A 22,370-nucleotide genomic window follows, 5' to 3' on the forward strand; every position below is an offset into this window, starting at 1 on the left:
CGCCCCGCGCTGCGCTCGGGAGTCGCCGCTCCCGTTCCCATCGCCACCGGCCGCCTTCTGTCCCGGCTGGCCGGTGCCATCGCGACGGGCCGCTTTGTGTCCCCGCTGGCCGGTGCCATCGCGACGGGCTGCCTTGTGTCCCGGCTGGCCGGTGTCATCGCTACAGGCTGCCTTGTGTCCCGGCTGGCCAGTGCCCCTCCCGTTCCCATCGCCACCGGCCGCCTTCTGTCCCCGCTGGCCGGTGCCATCGCGACGGGCTGCCTTGTGTCCCGGCTGGCCGGTGTCATCGCTACAGGCTGCCTTGTGTCCCGCCTGGCCGGTGCCATCGCGACGGGCCGCCTTGTGTCCCGGCTGGCCAGCGCCGCTCCCGTTCCCATCGCGACGGGCCGCCTTGTGTCCCGCCTAGCCAGCGCCGCCGTGCCGCTGTTCCCATCGCGACCGGCCGCCTTGTGTCCCGCCTGGCCGCCACCGCTGTTCCCGGCCATCGCTCTCAGTCCAGCCCCGGTGTTCTCTCCGGCGCCATGAGCGGGCTGGGGCCGCAGCGGGAGCTGGAGGAGGCCGCCGCCCTGGAGCGCCGGCGGCGGCGGGAGCTGCTGCGGCGGGGCCGCATCTTCAACGCACGGATCCGCACCATAGGGGTGAGGGCGGCAGGACGGGAGGGAGGGCGCCGTGTCCCCCCGGTGTTCCCAGGGGTTCTGAAGAGAACGGCGTAATGCAGGGAGGGAGTGCAGGGAGGGAAGGGGCGGCTGAGCCGGTCAGAGCGGCACCCAGTGACCCCTCCTCAAGTGTGTGTATGTGAGGGGGAGCAAGCAGGAAGGGAGGAGGGCCCAGATGCAACTTTCGCGTCTTTAAAAAGAGTCGCTTTTAAAGTTACCGGTGAAAGAAATCATAGAATATTTAGGGTTGGAAGGGACCTCTGAAGATCATCCGCTCCAACCCCCCTATAAAGGCAGGGTCAACCAGAGCGGGTGGCACAGGGATGTGCCCAGGTGGGTTTGGAATATCTTCAAAGGGACAGACTCCTTGACCTCCCTGGGCAGCTGTTCAGTGCTCTGCCACCCTCGATAGAAAGAGGTTCTTCCTCCTGTTGAGGCAAAACTTCTTGTGTTTTCCTTTATGGCCATTGCTTCTCGTGTGTACCTGTGCCCCACTGCTCTGGATTCAAGGGCAAGGTGTCATTGTCCCCTGACAGCGCAGAGGGATCAAGCCCTGTGTTGTATCTCTGTGTAGTAGTACTTGAATGGAAGCCTAGAGCTTCCAGAGTCAGTTTATGAAATGTGGATAAAGCAAGTAATTGTTTTTTACCTCTCTGCTCTGTTATACTGCCTTTTTCTGCCTGGACCTTGCTAGAATTGATGCTGTGGGAGATTTAGTGCTGTAAGTGTCCTGCAATTAGTCCACATTTTGCATCAGATGAATAGGACAGATCCATCCTTGATTATATATATGTAATTAATTGTTGTATCTGATTTTTCTTGGCATTGATGTGTAAATGTGAACATGCTTCAGGCTAGTAGATTTTCTCCAGAGTTCACTCTGCAGTTTGCATCCTGAACGTCAGGAAATAATGTGCTCTATACCTATTTGACTTTGGATGCAATAGTATTTTGAATTTCTTCTTGATATGTCCAAAGGCCCACATTAAGATGTTGTGAGCATGCATGGAGGGAAGAGTGATATGAGGTGACTTCATTGAATTGGTAAAATTGCAACAGATGTCAATTGGATCCTCTTCTCTTAGGTATAGAAACATGTCTCAAGTCAGTGGAAAAATATCTTCACCTTATTTTTGACAGGGCCTTGAATTTATTCTTTTCACTCTTATGCATGAGTTGTTGTATCTGCAGAGCAATTAGCAGTTCCCACTTACTGAACATGACAGGTTTATCCACCTGGTACAGCATCCCAACATACACCAACAATGTACTTAAGTACCCAATAATATTCTTCAGTGGAAGCAGCTAATAACATTTTTTAGCAGTTGGGTTAAGATACTTGAAATTTCTTCATCGGAAATAAATACTTTCTCTATAAAGTGGCTTTTCTAGAGCCTTAAAAATGAACAGCAAACCATAAATCCTGAGTTAATGAAATAGCTGACAGCTTACATATCCTAGTGTGTTTTATTGAGCTGTACTGGAGTATACCATACAAAGGTTTTACCCAAATACTTTTGTAGAATTTACTTTTTACTTATTTTGTAGAACTGACTCAGGCAGGTTTTGATAGATTTGCTTACATTAAACAAACACCTAAAATAAAGGAGAGTTAATCTGGAGAATTTTGATTTAACATCATTCAGTGTACCTGAACAATGATGCTGACAGAATCTGGTTCTTATGGTTTGAAGTTAGGCTAGGTCTGAACCATAAAGAGCCAGGAAATCCATACAGAGCTATTCTATATCAGTATTTCTGTGTGGTTTTAAGATTCTTTGCTTCAGTTCTCTGACCAGTTTACCTGAGTGGCAGTCACTGAGAAAATTTAAAAATCAAGACAATATTTTACTTAGAAACCAGAAATCCTAAAGCAGGGTATGAATATTTTAAAAACATAGAGGTAATATACTGGAAAGCAGAATTGGAACACAGATTTTATTTTTTTTCTTGATTATTAATAGTTTTATTATTACTTTTACTTCTGTATCTGTTTTGTTATCTTAGTAATGTAAAAAAGTCAATACACTGACCTACCTCTATTATTGCCACTCTAAGAACTTGTATTGAATTTCTCTTAGCAGTATTTCCTGTAATTATACTGTCAGCTTGGCTTTCCCAATGAGACCTCTGGAAGAGTTGATATTTAGTATCCACAACAGCATTGTTTTTGTAGGATAGAATTCTTGATGGTTTCAGCCTTGCTTACAAACTTACCTCTTTGCTGATGGCTGTTGTCAGTTGTCCTTTACAGCACTAACCATGTGTATTTTCAGCTTGATCTGTTTCTCTTTTCATCTGAATAGGTTTTAGACAAATATTATTAAAATTGTTTGCCAGATTCTTGAAGATTTGTCATTGTATTTTTGACAAAATTTTAAAGGACATTAAGCGACTCATCTGCAAAAAAAAAAAAAAAAAGAGAAGTAAAATCCATGTTTCTGCCCATTAATTTGCCACAATCTGCTAACACTTTCTTTTGCCCAAAATGGAGGTGTGTGCTGCCATTTGATGATGTGCCCTGTATTATCCTTTGCTCAGGTCCCACTTGCCATGGATGTGGATGTTCTGTTCCATATCTGGCAGCTCATCACAGATCCTGTGTCCTGTAGTGCATTTTGGCAACCATGTGAATCTCTCTGATAAGACAGGAAACATTTCCATTCCTTTCTTAGAGTGAACCCTTTGTATTTTTTTCAAATATGAACTATTACAACTTTCTGGCATCTTTACTATTAAAATACTTACCTGCTTTATAAATGAAAGCAGAACAATAAAATAAAATTGCCAGCTGTAATGGGGAAAACATATTCTATGTAATGCAGCCGAAAATATTTATAGGTCTATGGATCATGTAAATGTGGTGTTTTCATCTGATCAGGTGCAAGAACATACCTATCATTATTAAAACAAAGCAAACAAACAGGAATATTTCTATTTCTGGATGTTGTTTTACCTACATTAAAAATATGTATAAATTCTGTTGCTAGTGGGGTTATATCTATCGTGTACAACTGTGAGTCAATGTAGATTGACAATGTTTTAATTGTTCTCCTAAAGAGCTGCTTTTTTTTTTTTTATTTTAATAGATTGATAAAGATGCATTGGATGCACAGGTCAAGGAAAGGAAAATTCAAGAAGCAGCTGAAAAAGCAGAGCATGAAAGATTTGGTAAATTCCTAGACACTGTGATATTTCTGTGAATAGCTACATGTTTTAATCCATTTCTTGCTTTCTTTTATCCCTTCATATATTCTCTAAATTCAGTCATCCAATTTATGTCCTATTTATGTTCATACATCTACATTGACACACTATGTATTCTCCTTGTTATCTTAAGATTTCTATTGACATGATTAAACTGAGATACATTGCCTAATAGACCAGAATTTTCAGTGTTTTCTTTTAAAAGGTATTGATGAATAGCATCATTTAAAAACCTGAGTATGCAACAGGATTAAAAAAAATAAAATAATTACTTACCATTGTAAGTGGTAAGTGTACCCTCTCAGTATAGTAGTGGCTAATCTGTTTTAGTTGCTTTTATGAAGAGTGAGCTCATCTTTTGTCCAGCCATTCTTCTATAGAATATATGGATTCTGTGGAATCCCCTCTGGGCTGTTATTGCTGGGAGCACGAGTCATGTACAGTAAGGTGATGAGAGGAGCCATTGCTGAGTCAGAACTTGCAGCCACACAAATATTTCATGCTGTTCCCTGTGGTCTTCCATGCTTGGGATGCTTTCCTGGGCTGTCAGATGAAGGGGTGCCACAGCCTGAGCTCTCTGTGTGCCTCAAGAGGAGCTAAAATGGAGCTGCCACTTCCATGCTGTGCTTCCACTACAGCTGCTTGTGATTTTCCTGGCTGGAAAATACACCTGTCAGGGTCTGACTCTTGGGAAACTACCAGCATTTAGTTTCCCAGCAGTAGTTTCTGGCAAAAGAAGAAATTATATTTTCTAGCAAATTGTTTTAAATAACTGAAATGGCTGGTTGGGTGGGAGTCGTGTTGCATGTTTTTCTTAAAAATGCTGGAATTGATTTAGTTCCAATTAAATGGGCAGGAGCTCTTAAGCTCTGTTCAAAACTTAATGCCAGCCAATGATTTTAGTGCTATGGTTAGAAAAATCATTGGACCTATGGAAGAGCTACCTATATTCCTTTCAATTGCAGCCCAATTTTGGCTTGCTTCCTGGCAAGCAACAATGTATTTCAGCTGTAGCTGTAAACAAGAGTAAATGGGAACAACTGGTTTACTGTACATTTCTTGTGTATCAGGTTTTCAGCAAATGAAACCTCATAGTGCTGGTACTTATTATTGTATTTGTTTCATATGCACATATTTCATTGCAACATTAATAAAATAATTGATACCTAAAAAGCTGAAAATATTTCAAAAGTAAATATTACTAACATTAGAGTGTTTGCTGGGCTGGTACTTATGGATCAAATACTCTCCTAAGGCATAACAGTTTGAAAACTTATATTCTGTGCATTCATGTTGAAAATTTTATTTTCACCTTATGTGTGCAGTCCAGTGACTCATGGACTCCTAAGACTTGTGATTTCATTGTGTTCATTTTTGTCTAGCTCATCACATGAAGAAAAATGACAAGCTCATGTGTCTGCTAGAAGAACGCCAGAAAAATGAAATCAGAGACCTGAATAGGGCTCTAACTGAGTTCCATAAGAATTTTCAGGGGCCAGAAACAAGACGTGAGTTTGACCTGAATGATCCACAAGCCCTAAAGAAGGACAGACCTGCTCGAGTCTCAGATGATGATCCTCGCTGTACCATCTCTGGCATGCAGAAGTTTGTGGGTGAAGACTTAAACCATGATCAGAGGATGAAGTTCCAAAAGGAGCAAATAAGGGAGTGGTCTCTTCAGCAACAGAAAGACTTAAAAAATGCATTAGCTGACCAAAAATTGGCAGGTAACAAAAAAGATAGTGTAGTTTTAATCTTCTTTTTCTGAAGTTGTGGTGTATCTGATGAAAATATGATATTGTATATTTAACTTAGAAATATTGGACCAGTTTTTACTTTATAAGCTTTAATGTATTCACTGTTTTTCTTAGGAAGTCTCTGTTTCATAACATGTGATTTTAATGTCACCCAGGTTTCATTTCTAGTTTGTGCCTCCAGTTGGTATGCTTGCTTCATCAGGCCAAACTGTCCAATCCCTACTGTCCTAGAGCAGAAAAAATAATACTGATTTTTCTTTCCCAGCTTATCATGAAACATTATTTTCTGCAGTACTTAACATACTTCTTTCATTTTAACACTATGTGTTTAGACAAGATAAATACATATTAAACTGTACATACTATATATTAATACAGTGCATATTACATATTAAACTGATTAGTTAATCACCTGAAATCCCAAGTTGGACAGCTTTGATGGTAGAATTTGGAAATAGTTATTCAGCCTACTGTATCTGTAACTCCCCCCTGTCTCTTCCCCTGGTTAACTCATATGGCACATCAAATCCATGAATATTGACTATGTTTTATTTGAATCTAATTTAGATGATCTTTATGACAAGTTTAGGATTGAACTTGACCGAAAGATTATGGAAGAACAAAGGAAAGAAGAGGAAAGCAGGCGTGCTGTTTGTACAGCTACTAAAAATTTCAATAAAATCCAGGTAAATGAATACTTAGTTAGTTTGTTGTTTTTTAGAAAATGTGGAGACAGAGAAGGAAAATAAGATGCACAAAATCAGAATGAGTAGTCATGTTTTCAATGGGGGTTTCTTATCACCTGACTGCCAAGGCTGTTCCATCCCCTGTGCTCTGTGTGCCCTAGCAAGCAGAAGGTTTCTCTCTGTGCACTGGATGCTGGAGCCAGGCATTGTTCCAGATAGTTTAGTTTATGCATTACAGAAGAATGAGACAGTTTTAGAAATGAAAGATGCATAGCATTATCATTCTTCTTCAAATTAGTTTATTTAGTCTCATTCTTCTTTGAAAGGTAATTATGGCCAGTAAGATGATTGTATTTTATTTCTGGAGTATTGTAAAGGGAAAATTTCCTTTGAGTAGGAGACTGTGCCTTGTAATGAATGTTAGAAGAAGTGATTTCCATAGAAAATGCATACTGTGATCTCCAGTATTTCAGATACATTCATGTAATATGATTCAGGTTTGCATTTTGTATCAGCAAAGAGAATCAAGGCTGCATCCTCAGACCTTAATTGGACATCTCCTGTCTTTGTTTTGAGGGCTTACCCATGCTTTTCACCTAGATTCAGAGTGTAATATATAAATCAAGTCTAGTGATTTGAGATGGTAAATTTTTATTGTAAATTTCTTCCATATTTTGTTTGTCTGCCAAATATATACTGGTCATTTACGTGAGGATAAATGTGGAATTATTTTTTATTTAATTCTTTGTTTTCTTATAAACAAAGTTATTTTTCCCCTGTTTACTTGCTATATGTGATATGACAGCATTAAAGAATTGTTTGATATTAGAGTTTTGATCTTGGCCAATAAGACAATGATCACTTTTTGTAGGTGATGCTTTTGACAACTGTATGCAGGTTGGAAATCATCTCTTATGATATATGTTAACATTTTTTCATCCCTCAGTTCATATATGTCTTGGAAAAAACATCACTTCTCTCTTTCCATTGAATTTAGATTGCTGAACTAGATCACAAAAATGAATTGGAAAAGGCTCAAAAAATGAAAGATGATATGTATGAAATAACCTGCCTGCTTCGAGGAGATTTCCTGTCTGAAAACCCAGACCAAGCAATCGGTCCTGGGGGTGTGCTGGTGGATCGATGGAAGGGGATGAACCAGGAGCAGCTGATGGCAATTCGTGAGTTCCAAAAGGAGCAAGTTCTGGAGAAACAGGTATTTAAGCTCACATGCATTGCCATGTATTGTTTGTTTTTTTGGTTGTAATAATACTATAGACAATGTTTGTAAAATAAAAATGCCGTTGTTTGCCCTGGACATGCCAATATGAGGCTGTGTTTGCCATTGATCTGCATTTTACACAAACTTTAATCAGTATAACTGAACATAGTACCTCTGAAGCACCTGGGAGATGTCATGGAGTAGGCTGGAGCCCTGGAGTTGGACTGGGAGGAAGGTTGCTGAGGAGCCCAGGGCCAAAGAGATCTCAGGGTATGGTCCGTGATGGTCCAGCTGAGCAGCAAAGTCCTGCCCAGCCTGAGACCCAGGCTTCAAGGTGGAATTCAGGACCTGAGAGTGCACAGGCTGCCTGCAAGGCTGCTCCATAGGGGAAGAAGATCCAGGAGCTGAAGGTGAAAGCAGGGCAGGCCAAAACAGTATTCTCATTCTCAAGAGTGCCCAAGCAAGGCAAATAGAGCAGGTCCAGTGACCTTGCTCATGCACATTTCAGAGGTCTAAAAGTTCATTAATATAAGAATGTGATGGAGTTTCATTTCTACCATCCCACACACCTATGAGCCATGCTACAAAATAGAATTTCAATGGTAATAGTTGCTGCTCTAGAGGTGCATAGAAGCAGGCAGTTAAAATGAAAACATCTAGGCTCCTATAAAGTCAAGAGTGTCCAGGTCTAGATATTGTGGAGTAGGAAGTGACTTGCCTCCCTTGTGCATAGGCTGTATTTATGACAGCTAAGGAATAATGTTTAATTTTATCTTTTACTCCTTACAATACTGTAGGGTTTATTACATCTTAGCTAGTACTGTTATTAAAGCTGAAGGTAGAATTGTCATTTTCCTGCCTCTCCTATTACTCTGAAATGAACCCATTCAAGTCATTAGGCTGGCTGAAAATGAATACAACCAAGAAAAGTAAGTTTTTTGCAGGCCTGATTTTTTGATTCTGTTCAGTGGGGTGTCAGACAAGACAGTGAGGCAGAGGAAAAAGTTTCTACTCATGTGGTGTTCTTGGCTCCCCTATTTTACTGAGTTAGTGATATTATAAGCTGTGCTGATGTCTGTGCACCTCTTGCTTCAAGAAATTTCAACTCTTGCTAACAATAATTAAAAGAAAAATCTGTTGCTGCTGTGGGTTTTTACAGAGAGAAAAGAATAGCTGTATCTTGCTTCTGCCTGGTTTAGACATCCTTGCTCCCTTCTCCCCATTCAAATACTACCCCTAGTGCTCAATAAAGGCAAGCAAGGTTTGGATGAGCTTACCCATGAGACTTTATCTACGGAGTTCCATCTTGGAAAGAGGAAATGAAGCCTTTTTGTCCCTGCTGCAGAGAGCCAGAGAGCAGGAGCGCCGAAGGGACGCGGAGTGGGACCGGCAGCGCGTGCAGGCTGCCAGGGCCCAGCTGCTCTGGGAGCGGCACCAGCAGCGCCAGGACCAGGTGCAGCGCCGAGACCTGGATGCTGTCAATGCAGGGCTCTCTCAGGAGCAAAAGGCAAAGTGAGTACCAAACTGTGGGATCTCAGCACCTCAGGACTGAGGTGCCGAGTCACCGAGACCACCCTTGGGGGGCTCGGGAGTCCTGGAATGTTGCCAGAAGTGTCTGGTGGCTGGACTTTGATCCTACACAGGAGACGACACCTGTATGAGGATAGGAGGGTTTCACCGGGGTGAATGGTGAAGGGATTAGTTAATTAGAGGGTGAGACACAGGGTTTAGGATTTCTGTACAGGGGGGTTTAGAGAAGTAAGATGGAGGAATTGGGGCGTGTCCTGTCCTTCTTCTTCTTCTTCTTCTCCTCCATCTTCTGTGGTGATGGTGGCACTTTGAGATTGGTCATTACTAAAAGTGCACTGGGCAATAAGGGTGAAAGGTATTGGGGAAAAATGATAAATATTGTACACGTAACTTTGGGTATAAAGATAGGTGACCGCCCGGAGGGCAGGGAGTGTGCTCATGGCTGGCTGCTGAGCAGACCTCTGTCGGGCCGAGAGAAAATCTTTTAGATAAACAATTAATAAACACCGAGACCGAGAAAAGAACTGAAGCCTCTTCTGGTCCTTTGAAACGCGGCTGCCCCAAGGCCACCCCGGGCCTTTCCAGGCCATCCAAACAGCCGAAAACCGGACACCAAACCAGCATTGTTCAAATGAAAAAAGCTCTTCATCATTATTAACCCAATGGCTTGGCTTTCAAAAGCTCTTTTGACTTGTTGTGTTTGTAATTTTTTTCGTTACAAGTTCATGCTTTTAAAAAAATCAACGATTCACCTGAAGTGTGTTTTCCCCTATTCTTTAATCAAACTTCAGAGAGTAGGTTTGGAGTGTTACTGATTGACATGAATCTGTAATTCTTAAAAGCATTCCACTGACAACAGACTGTTTATATAGATGGTGAAACAGTGAATAAATATAATTAGCTATGCAGAAAATCATATTATAAGGTGAAAAACCATTACATGTTTCTTTAATATATCTGAAACTAAAAAGGATGAACTGCCAGTAGAGCTGCCAGTTTCTGATAGCTGAGGGTTAAGCTAGCAACACAAACAGCATTTCCATTATGTGTGACAGAGCTAGATGATTTTTAACTAACCACTGGATGTGTCTTGAAGGGCAGTTCTTGTGTCTGCTCTTATAGGAAAGGAGAAAGATAATACATGCAGGACAAGAAAAACAAACATAATGATTTAGTGTTCTATTTTTCCAGTTTTGTTTTTTGGATTTTTTTTTTTTTGTGCATGAATACAGAAGCACATAATAGTCAGAGTTGGAAGGGACCTAGAATGATCATCAAGTCCAGCTCTTAAATGAGTGGCCCATATGGGGAATGAACCCTTGACCTTTGCATTATTAGCACCATGCTCTGACCAACTGAGCCAGTCTCAGGTTCATATATACCTTTTGCAAATGCATTTCCAATACATGATGCTTTCTTATTATGAAAACAAAAGTTTGGGATTGTGTTAATTCAGGCTTTATTACTCTTGAGATTTCTGGAGGGATGTTTCAGGGAGAAAAAAACCCAAGTTTGCTATATTGAACAAGTTCTAATCACATTAAATTCAATTTTTAATAATTTATGAACATTTATGGGTGTTACTGCATTATATCTTTTTTAGCTTTCTCAGGCTACTTCTGAATAATAACAAAAATTACTAATGGTTTTTAAAAAATTTTATTTCTAGGAACATATATCTTAAAGAGGAAGAGTATTCAAATATTCCAACAGAGGAGTTTTATGCACAGTTTAATACAACCACCCGGTGATGATCTGGATAAATCAACCAGAATTATACAGAAGTATGTAGACACATTAAAATTTTCAGTTGAGCAATCCCATTTTTTATTGTTTTTATCTGTTCCCAGCCCTGTTCAAATACTGCTTTCAAACTAAAGGACAGACAGATCTGTTCTAAGAAAAGGAAAACATTGTAATAATTTTTAAACATTATTGTTGTTCTGATAGGACTAGTAGATTTAGTAGTACATTGTTTGACTCTTGTGTCTCAGGCTTAGCTGTAATATTTACATTATTCATGCCTATAGGAATCAACTTCTGGAAAGAAATCTGAATTTTAACTGCAGTGCTGCTTTATGCAATTTTGCCAGAGAGGAATGCTGCCTCCCATAGACCACAAGAGATGCAGTTCTCTGGGAGGGAAGGAAGATGACCTAGGCAGAAAATGTTGTGTTTGTTTGTGGTTTGATTTTGGTTTTTCTTAAAGCAAAAAACCCAGCCAGACAGAAAGGCAAGAAAAAAGGAAGACGTGGTGAAGTTGTTCAGTGGGAATAAGGAGGAAAGAGTTCAGTAGTCATGGAGGTGATTAGTGCACTGAGGCAAGGCACTGAAACAGCATGTGTGTTAGATTTAGTGGGAAAAAGCAGGGGGAAACTATTCCTACATACACCCTGATGCTTTGGAAATAATGGAGGAGGTTTCAGGTAATGTGCTGCTGAAGGAGAGTGGGGACAATTCCCAGGTGTGACAGAAAAGGGGTGAAAAAGCAGGTGTGCACCAAACAAAGTCAAGGAGAAAAATCTCAGCCTGTGCAGGGCAGTTCATGGAACCTGTGTACTCCCTGTCTTCATGGTGACAGTATTGACTTAGCAATTAAAGAGCCAGTCATTGGCATCTGAAAATGGGTGAGCACAGCACAGGGGAAGAAAATATGGAGAAACAATGTAGGAAACTAACTGCATAAGGGAAAAGGATGGTGGAGCTAACAAGGAAATTAAATCCAGAAGAGAAAGAGCTGAAATGGAAAGGACTGCAAAAAGGGTTAGAAGACTAACCTAGGAGTCAGAAGATTTGAAAGAGGAGAAAACTTAACACAGAGAAAGAAAATATGGAGAAGCAATGTAGGAAACTAACTGCATAAGGGAAAAGGATGGTGGAGCTAACAAGGAAATTAAATCCAGAAGAGAAAGAGCTGAAATGGAAAGGACTGCAAAAAGGGTTGGAAGACTTAACCCTGGGAGTCAGAATATCTGAAAGAGGAGAAAAAATGAGTCAGATGAGACTCAGCTAAGAATCCAAGACCTCTAATATTGTGAACCTTAAATAAAGATAGAGCCCATTTATGAAAACAGATCTCAAACTGTAATTTGCCAAAATATGAGACATAAATCTGAGGCAAAATCATCCTGATGATGTTGGCTTGGAGTCCACCGATTGTTTTTTGTCTCAGCAATAATGGTAATGTTTGGTAATGAATTTTGAGTGAAAGAGGTTGAAGATGCCTCCACCAAGCAAAGGAGGAAAGGTGCTTAAGAAAAACTGAGGGCTGAAGTAAACTCAAATGAGTTATTCTTATCTCTGTGAAGATAATGAAGAATGCATGGTTCTTGAAATATTAGCAGGAAGATTTTAAAGATGCTTGAAGGAAGCATTTCTTGAAAGGGGACTGTTTAAACAGGTCTGTTTGCTCAGCTGAAGTATTGCCCTGTGGGATCACACTGATAAAATCTTGCTGCCTGATTCAAAACACTGATTAAAGAGGAGTAGCATTTTTTTATATGATTGTAGAAATTGGATTGGGATCTTTTTTTTTTTGTTCATTGACACATGAACTAGCTAATGATATATGTAAATGAGATGTAATTTTTTTCTGTCTCTCACTGATAGTGATGTAATGCAAAGTGCATAGTTAAACCTTGGAAATTATTGTAATTGGTGTAAGCAAATGAGTTTGAAATTCTGGATATGGTTCCCCTTCTTCCATTCCTTTCCCTAAAGAGGGACTAAGAAATTTATCAGAATAAATATCCAGCTAAGCCATCATCTTCTCCAAGATGAGGGAATACTCCTTTCCAGCAAACTGTCTCAAGGACTTCCAGAGCTATAATAGCTGGTTGTTATTGAAATCATTCATGGTGATAAAAACCCTTTGCTTTTTGAACCCAGGTAAATAAATGTACCAGCCAAAACTCACCTTCTGTTTGTTTGTTTTTTGAACCTGGCATCTTTGAGCTTCACTTGCTTCTTGTTAATCTTTTTATGAAAATGTTTTTAAAAGGTGAATAGCTGTTCCTGATATGTTTAAAGTTGTTTTAGACTGCTGTGACATGACCATTTAATTTTCCCTTTTTATAGAAAGAAGAATCTGAAGTTTGTCCAGTTTTTCCTCAGTAGAAGTTATACAGGTTCCTCAGTCCTTTTTAATGGCTTCTGTACTTTAAAAAATTTGACTATATAACCTTTATGAGATGAGGGGCTCAGAAGATTGTGTAATAATGATATTTTCTGGTTAATTCCTATTTTTCATAATGCAAATACATGTGTATTTCTAGAGAATTCTAACATTGGGGGTTTTGGTTTTGGCCATTGTTTACCACTGAGATGTATTTTATAGTATCTCAAAATATCTCAAATATATTTTTCTCTTCAGTTGTATCAACTAGTTCAGATCCCCCAAAATATATACTTAAAACTGGGGGGAAGGGGAGGGTGGTTTTTGGTATGTGTCACTTTTGAGTTTTCCTTTATTAAGCTTCTCCTAACATCATTTTATCTCCCCATCATCCTTTTGCTGCACAGATAAGTTAATAGGATCAGGAAAGTATATGATCACAACATTTACTTCCTTCTTTAGGATGTTGAATAGCATTTTACCCTGGGCTTGTGGGGCTTAGCAATTTCCCTCCAAAGGGAAGTTTAAAGGGAATTTTCCTTCTGTGCAACCTGTTACTTTCTATTGTGTTACGCTGTCCTGGACTGTCTGTAATCAACACAACAGCTTGAAATCCTACCAATAAGTTCTCCACAATACAGTGTTCTGGTTTGGAATCATCCCTACTCTCCACCATTGTATTTTTGTGTATTTTTTGTGAATACATAAAAAATCTCTTCAACTGTTTGCAATGACGTTATTTTTTTCTGCTGCTTTAAGAAATTTTGTGTCCTTCAGGATTCTTTTTAAGATCACCTGCTTATGAGGTATTCAGAAAGGAATATAAATTTTATACCTTTACTTTAGAGATCCTTACACTTTATTTTTGGTCTATGTTGTTAAGTTTTACATCCAACTTGGCCACAGTTTGATTTCCCCTTTGGAATGTTTCTTGCTATTGATGTTCTAAATGTTGTGCTGCTTAGCAGAATTGTGCTGAACTCTCACCCTGAGAAATCTAATTCCTGTGGCTTCTCATTAGCAATCCTGATTCTTCACAGAAGAAACCACAAAAATCTTGCCCATACAAGAAACCACAGAAAATAAGCAGCAGCCTCTAGATGTCATAGTAGAAATTGCACAATTGCCTTTCACACAGCAAAAAATAATCACACTGAGCTCCTTAGAAAATAGGGATAAGTGTATTTTTTAAAAATAAAATAAAGTCTAATTTAACTATGACATTTTGCAATAATACAAGAGAGTGGAATAGTGAGGATTCAGATGCATCCCTGTCACACCAACTTAAACAAAACACTGCTCCAGTGTGTGCTATGGCCTTTCTAATGAGAATATTTGCTGTTGCAGTGGTGCTTGAAATACACTAAAAAACAGAGTACTGTAAATACTGTGAGTGTTTGATATGGCAAATAAAAATTAAAATTATTTACCTTTGAGCTTTATTAGATTTTCAATGAGCTTTATCCATCAATAAAATTTAAGAGTTAATTTAGGTTTCTTATTTGAAAATGCTAGGAAGGAAGTGAGGATTAGAAAATAGAGCATATACAGGAAAAATTGACAAAAGAAACAGCCAGCTACATAAAGATGTTAGTATTTAAAAAATTATATTTAATTGGTAATATTAAGATATGAGTTACTAGTTTAATGCTATGGCAATTAAATGCTAATTTAATTGCAGTAGCAGTGATTAAGTGATGAGATGTTTAAACACGATGCCTTGAAAATTGGTTAAAATGCCTGAAACCAATGACACTGCTCTGAAATCAGGATGAGTGGGGAAATTAGTGAAAAGATGGATGAAAAAAATGGTACAACTGCTCAACAGTTTCATGGTATGCTATATGAGAAAACTCAGTTAAAAGGACATATAATAATTGGGATTTGCTGAGTAGCAAAATGGGTAAAATAGTTTCAAGCAAACCTTTTAACTGGAAAATCCTGTTTGTCTTTTCACACGCAGAAGGATCCACAGTCATTCCCTGGGTTCATGTTTCTGCTGGAACAACAGCCAGTGTGAAACAATGCTGATTTTGAGTTGTGAATTCTTGGGAGATGCAGGTCTGATTTTATCTGTAGTTACCTAAGTCCAGCTCAGAGATCCAAGTCCCAGGCCTAGACTCAGGATAACTGGAATTGCAGTGGATCAATGTTTTTAGCCTCCCACAATATATGTGAGCATGTAATGTGTAAGCAGAGATGTGTGCACATAGACAGAAATTAAAATGCAATTTTTAAAACCATCTGCTCAGCTCCTGCTGGCTTAAAAAAAAAGAAAGATAAAATAGTAGTTTTTTGGAAGGATGGCCAGGGCCAGAGTTCATTCCAACAGAGATCATAAGCTTATTTCTACAAAGAAAATGTTTTTCCCTGTAAGCTTAAAGGACTGAAGAATGAGAGGTTCTGCTAAGGCTAGCCAAGTGTTATCCAGCTGGTGTTATCCAGCTGGGAAATAACTTATTGCTTTGATGAACTGCATTAAAAAATGGTCTGCAGGCTCTTTGCTTTTCTATTTTTGAGACCTTAGTAGGATGTGTAACAGTTCTTCCAGAAGTGAGAGCATGAGTCATGTATGGCATAAAGAATTGAGTGCTTGTGGGGTGTGTACCTTTGTATGAATAAAAGGTACACAACCCCTGATGGAACCAAAATTTCATCCCTTCTCTCTCCCTTTTGTTTTTTAGTTTGGTAAGCAATTATTAGCATCCCATAGGGAATAGAGCTATAGTTTTTCTTTAAGGTGATGGAATAGAATTTCACTGATACAAAGGTTAGTGCAAGTTTTGTCTTAGCCATGGGAAAATAGATTTCATGCTGGTCAACTGAATCATCTCTGTTTTCAGATATCTAATCAAAAAGCAGAATAGAAAAGCAAAAAAAGTAGAAAAATAATTACATAAAATATGAATGAAATGTCAGAAACACCAAACCATGGCTGTATCAAAATCTGGGTAAATGATGAAAGTAATATTTCATGCTTCCAATCTTTGCACTTTTGAGCCTCTTTACAGGTAATTTATGAACAAAATAGAGCAGAGGTCACTGAGGTTCTGGTCAGGATTATGGACACTTTTAGCTCCAGCCATGATGTAAAAGTTCAGGTGTGCATAGCTATGTGACCACTCTGCCAGAACATGGGAAGCAGCCTGTACTGAGCTCAGGAAAATGGAAGGTGACAATTTCAATAAAGCCTCTTCCACTCTGAAGTAAGTCTGCCCTTCTTATCCTGGAGTTTACAATGTATATTGATGCATTAGTATTCTGCAAGGAGGTCATGCTTTGCCTACATACCTGTTAGAATCTTTTGCTTGCACATTTCTGATTTAGTTTTTATAGTTTGACAAGAAATTGCACATTCTGGGCAGGCTTCCTCAATGCAAATGGACACTTGGGAGACTTCGTCCCCTTACAGTCTGGATACCTTTTTTGAAACATGGAACATAAAAGTTTGAGTTTCTTCCTGCTTGATTATAATCAAGGTATAGGTTGCATAGAGCTGGAAGAATCTCAGGCTACTAAATGGGTATGTATTTCCAATTAAATTCCATGCTGAAAAAAGTGAAGCACAAAAAGGGAATATTACAGAAAAAGGGAGGCTCTCACTGCAATGTTCTCCTGGCTTGGGGTTTTCTTTCCTCCCTTCCTTGTAAAATTCAAATTGTTAATTGCATGCATTGAAGAAGAAAATGATTTTGCATCCTTACTGAAGATGAGAGCCCTTGCTGTATTAAATTAACTGGTGCTGGAATACAGCATCAGTTTTCAATTTGACCTGTGTATAAGTAAAGCCATAGAACTATGACATAATTCAGTTTATGAGGAAATGCATCAGCAAGGAGCAGAAAAAAACCTTCTGTTAGACATAAGTAAGGCTGAAAAGATTTTAAAGAAACAGTACATATTTTTCTCTTCTAGAAATGTGACTTGTGCTAAAGTACATTTTTCTTTTCTGTCAGAGAAAACCCATGTGCCCTGAAGTTACCAATTATAGCTCCACATACCAAAGGCTTGGGGAAAAAGAAAGGCCTCAGCCTCCTCATTCAGGGCTTTCCTAAGTGCTATAAAACTGTTTTATTGTCATATTTCAGTACAAAAGAGCAACTTACTTGAAAAAGTTATTGAACAAAAAATGAGTATAACAAGTTTGGCCAGCACAGCAAATTACTTCTATTTATTCTAATATTATTTGTTAATAAGATGAACTCTTAAAGATACCTGTATAACAATCATTGTCCCAGGGCCTACAGACCTGCCTTACTATGAATTTAAATGTTTATTCAGTTCTGCTGTGTGTATTAATTCATACAGTTTAGTGGAAAATTTTGTAGTTTTTAACTAGCTGATGTAGGATTGGATTGTTGATGTTCTCATGGAGGTAAATGTCAAGAGGAAGTACTTGAGTAATAGCAGCATCTCTACTAAAGAAAACCACTTTTACAGTAGGTCTCTAGCATATGAGACTTACTGTATTCTGGATATTATGATCCATTTATAGAAATGAATTCATAAATGACGTAGTGGTATTTTAACTTCTCCTTGATGTTGCCATTTTGCAGTAAAATTCTCAGGGCACATGGAACAGAAGCCACATGGAACAGAAGTATCAAACTGCTGCATCCTTTCCCTGAACAGATCCTTCACCTTTGTTCTTTCTACCTTCTCCAAGCTCAGCTTGTGAATATAATAGAAATTTCTATTTGAAAACTTTCCCTTCTTTTGTTTAGGGTTGAAGCTGGTAAGGGATTCAGTGTGTGAATGGAAAGCAGGAATGCAGGACAGGAAATAGGGGTTCTGTCACTGTGCAAGTCCTCTAAACATAGGAAAAAAAGCAAGTCACAGGGATCTATGGACAAAGCACAAATATCAAACCTTCCCTATCCCAGGTCTCTGAAAATACAAGACACATTAGGAAGTGCTTTTTTATAATGGCAGCACATATAACACTTCACTGATAAAGCCAGTAAGCAGCATGATAATACCTTAAACCCAGTGGAAGACAATGGCTGCTAAAAATAATAATGACATCTATTAAAGAGAAATTGTAGCCACTGAAGAAAAAGAGCTAAGACAAGTACAGACTGATCAGGGGAAGTTTTCAGCCAGTTTGTCACAGCCCCAAACCCAAACTGATTAGGAAATGACATAGCATGGTAACATGATCCAATACCTTATGCTTGGCTGTGAGTGTCCTCTGCCAAAAAATTCTGAAGTACAAAAGAGAGCATTTTGGAGATGAGAAAGAAAAAATGTTTGAATCTCAGAAAGAATCAGTTTGTGCAATAGTTCAGAACACTGGGGACCATGATTGCATATCCTTGGTCTGCCCCATGTCATGTCTGACCAGGACAATTTTAAGCTTTCTCCAGTTTAATTTCTAGTCTGCAAAATGAGAATAATTCAACATCAAATAGTATAAATAAATATATAGATTAGAACTATTTTCTATGCTAAGCAAATAGTTGCTTTGAATTTGAAGCAACTATTTCACAGCACTGCAGTCAAATTATAAAGTTAAATAATAGCATTAAATTATAAAGACAGATAAAGCAGAAGAACTGATTAGAACAAAAACCAATAAATATACCAAAGATTTCATGTCATTAGAGAGAGATTTAAAAATACATAAGACAAACTGGTAGGTAAAATAAATGTCAAGTTCTACTGGGCAGCTGGTAGGCCTGAATATCTCAACAAATACCAACATACATCAAGCCATTACAGGTTTCATGTTATTTTTACTTAATAGTTTTGTAGTTCTCATGGGCATCCTCAGGTTTTAAGTGACTTTTGTTTCACTGCCTTCTGTGCAACATAATAACACCAACTGCTCCTGAAATGCAGCCAACCTCAAGAGTAGAGGAGTTGCATTTGTGCAGAGTTGCAATCCAAATTAGGTCTGGTTTGGGTTAGCTCAGGTGTCTCCAGGCACTTGAGCTTTGCACAAATGCCACAACTGAGAACACAGTGAATGGGCTGTCTTATTGAGTCTCTGATAAGGGAAGAGAAGACAATGCAAATGGAAGGCAATATGCTTACCACTGTAGAAGGAAATGTCTGAAAGCAACACAAAAATTAAGGAAATAGAATCTTTGAGAGGGTTTAATAAAATTGAAAAATATCTTTATATGCTTAGTAAGAATCTATTACTTTGGGCATGTTGTAAAAATTATGATGTCAACAGTCGTGTTCAGGGCTTAAACAAATTATTAAGGACCACTGTGTGATAAATCACTAAAGGAGGCTGGGAGGAGGCATGATTTCATTCAAGGGAATGAAATGAGCTGTTCATACTCAAAGATAAAGTGTGCTCCACTGGCTCAGAAGCTCATAGTTCCGTGGTGGAAGTTCAGCTGTGGGCAGGTTCTTTGGAAGGTGTCTATTATGCCTTTCTCTTACTTCCCTCTAATGCATAGGTTACTGTCAAAGGCAGGATATTATGATAGATGGACAACTGGTCTGATCCAATGAGTTATGTTCTTGTATTTTCCTGTGAAGAGCAAATTTCCACCATTTTCTTTTCCTTTCTCTGTAGTGCATTGAGGAAAAAGGAATTACGAGCCCTATCTTCTTCATGGTCTGTTTGACCTCTCTGAAAACAGAAGATTTGTTCCCACTGGGAAATGTCAATTACATGGACATGTATATCCTAGGAACAGACACTTTAAAAAATGTTATATAGTATCCAGGTTTTTTAAGTAGCCAGGAAAATAATTTCATTTTTCAGCAATGATGTCACTGAGCTTGTAGTCCAAATGGTGTTCTCATTCTTGGCAAGGAACATTAAACAAAAAATGTATGGTTTTCAAATGCTGCTCAGATTCAGTAAAAAGCATTTACACAAACAAAAGATGTTGTGTCTAGAAACTGTTGTTTATCTTTAGAATGGAGCCATGTTAATAGTTTTAATATGCTAAAATGTGAGGTCCTAGATGCACAGAATAATCAAATTCTGTTCATCTGCCTAAAAGCAGTGTCCTTCTGTGAGCTGAATTGTGGCTGTGCTGAAGCTTCAGGCCCTGAATAATCTGTGCACAAACTAAATATCATAAAAGGTTTTTTTCATTCTTACTTTCTATATAAAGTATAGTTGTCTTTATCAGTATAAGCTGTATTTTTTGGGACTGTCTAGAGAAAATAGATGTATAATCCATATAATTGTCATCAGGCTGCATGCTGTATCAATATACAAATATACTGATGTATTTTTTTTCTGGAATCTTGAAGGACATTTACATTGAAGAGACATTGTGAGTTTTGGTGAAGAGTGGATTATGTCAACACCCAAAGGTACTAAAGTCAGCAGTGGGATCTCAGTACTTTTGGTATCCTCTGTTTCCTTATCAAGTGCTTACAATTTAATCAAAGGATATGATGATATTGAGTGTGAACATGTAGAGTTACCTTCATATTCATGTCACAGAAAATAAACAGAGACTGAAACTTTTGGTTGAGAGTATTATCACTAACAATAGGTAAGAACACACAAATAGATATGAAGTAAAATGAGCAATGTATTCTTGTGATGATTTACTTGACTGTTAACTTGAATTTTCAGTTTTAGCTTTTCTGTGTTTTTTTTTTCTAAATGATTATATTTCATTATAGGACAGTGTGTGGTGCCATTTTTGCATGGAGCTGTGCTTTTGTACTTGGAAGTCATTCCCAGGAGAATGATGGAGCACTCTAACAGATTGCCCAGAGCAAATGAGTCTTGATTCTCAGAGATACTCAAAATTCATCTGGATACAGTCCTGAGTGACCATCTCTAAGTGGCTCTGTTTGGCTGAGGGAGTCTCCACATGATTTCCAGAGGTTTCTTCCAAACATAACCATTCTGTAATTTTGTGATTTCATTTCTTGCCTCTAAAAATATTAAGGGAATATATTTTTTTCTTCATTTAAAATACTCCTTTGTGTATCTAGGTGTGTTTTATCTCAGTATCGCTGTTGCACAGACCAACCAGTGGCAGCTCATCAGAAGGTGATGTAGGTGGTGACAGAATACATCCCTTACATTGTAACCAAGATGCATAAATAGTACCAACAGACTGCAATTGAAGCAGTTCTATGAGACAGAGAAGGAAAGGTTGAGAGACAGGGAAGGTGGTTTTTTGTCTTCTCCTGCTGTGAGATACTGTTCTCCTCCAGCTGAGGTAGAATTTTGCAAATTATTGTAGAATACGAAGAGCAAATGTATCACCCTGTGGATCTCCACCCTCTTGAGAGTATGGAATCTCTATCTTACTGTATCTTAAAATTTGAGGCAGCCATGAAGATGTGTAGATTCTGCACAACTTGCTGTTTAAAACTGTGAGAAGGAAAAAAATCCATTTTCTTCCTTCTTTTCAACTTGTGCTTTTTGTTTTTACTGACAGACGCCGAGATCTAGTTGCTTATTTTCAGTTGTTATAATGGGCCTCTTACACAAAAATGTCCATTTCCCCATGTCACATTCCAGTCCACAGACTCTTCTCAGTGATTAGGAAATAATAAACTTTCCTAGAGCATGATACATAAACCTTTTATCATCTATAATGCAATCTTCCTCATTTAAATCTGAATCTTCTGTTTCTGGGAATCCAAGGCAACTGTGTGTGATCATTTTGGAGTTCACTATGCCAGTTCCTAATTTAGCACTAATATTTTTTGGAAAAAGTGCAAAATAACAAGCGGTGGTGCTTCCTTCATGTGTATTTATATCTCAGATTTGGAGTTTTGTTTTTGCCCAAGGTTATTCTTTCTCTCACCGACTCCCTGTCATGTAATATTTCTCTGTCATCTAATTAAGTAGTGACCTGAGATCAGATAGGGCCATTCAATGTGTCTATTGAATTTGGCCCAGTCTGTGAAAATAATGTATGAGAGAGAGATGTGTGAAAGCACTAGGAGCAATTTAATTTTGTTTTGAAAAATATTTTAGGCAATCTAGCTTCCTTTTTGTCTCTGTTTCTTTATTTTTTTAGCCTTTAATGTTTGCCCTAGAACAAGACTTCTGATCTACAGTGATTTATACCAGTTCAACTAGAAATCACTCAGCTGAGTTAAATGTAAAAGGAAGTTGCAGTAATGCAGTAACACAGAGCAGGAGTGGGTATTTTTGATATATTTTTATATTCCAAGCTAAAAACTGGTTTGCAAATGTGACAATGTGCTGAACAGAGCAATGTCTGTCCCATTCCCCTGACACTGGCTCCCTGG

The 22,370-nt window shown here is 38.6% G+C and overlaps 1 protein-coding gene across 1 annotated transcript; it reads left to right on the forward strand.

Moving 5' to 3' along the window:
• The first annotated feature begins 521 nt into the window (after positions 1-521).
• Positions 522-10,899, forward strand: RIBC2 (RIB43A domain with coiled-coils 2). Its single transcript, XM_064736718.1, has 7 exons — positions 522-638; positions 3,746-3,827; positions 5,246-5,590; positions 6,188-6,306; positions 7,304-7,522; positions 8,874-9,040; positions 10,728-10,899. Exons 1-7 carry the CDS (start codon positions 522-524, stop codon positions 10,807-10,809), a joined length of 1,131 nt encoding a protein of 376 aa, XP_064592788.1. The 3' UTR covers positions 10,810-10,899.
• Positions 10,900-22,370: the final 11,471 nt, after the last annotated feature.

This window comes from Zonotrichia leucophrys, chromosome 1A, assembly GCF_028769735.1.
Source record: "Zonotrichia leucophrys gambelii isolate GWCS_2022_RI chromosome 1A, RI_Zleu_2.0, whole genome shotgun sequence".
NCBI lineage: Eukaryota > Metazoa > Chordata > Aves > Passeriformes > Passerellidae > Zonotrichia > Zonotrichia leucophrys.

Excerpts from the sequence above, each read along its gene's own strand:
- RIBC2 (XM_064736718.1), top strand. The coding sequence starts at position 522 with ATGAGCGGGCTGGGGCCGCAGCGGGAGCTGGAGGAGGCCGCCGCCCTG. Across the intron at positions 7,523-8,873 it reads AGCAAGTTCTGGAGAAACAG|AGAGCCAGAGAGCAGGAGCG; the intron begins GTATTTAAGCTC and ends TCCCTGCTGCAG. Across the intron at positions 9,041-10,727 it reads TCTCAGGAGCAAAAGGCAAA|GAACATATATCTTAAAGAGG; the intron begins GTGAGTACCAAA and ends TTTTATTTCTAG.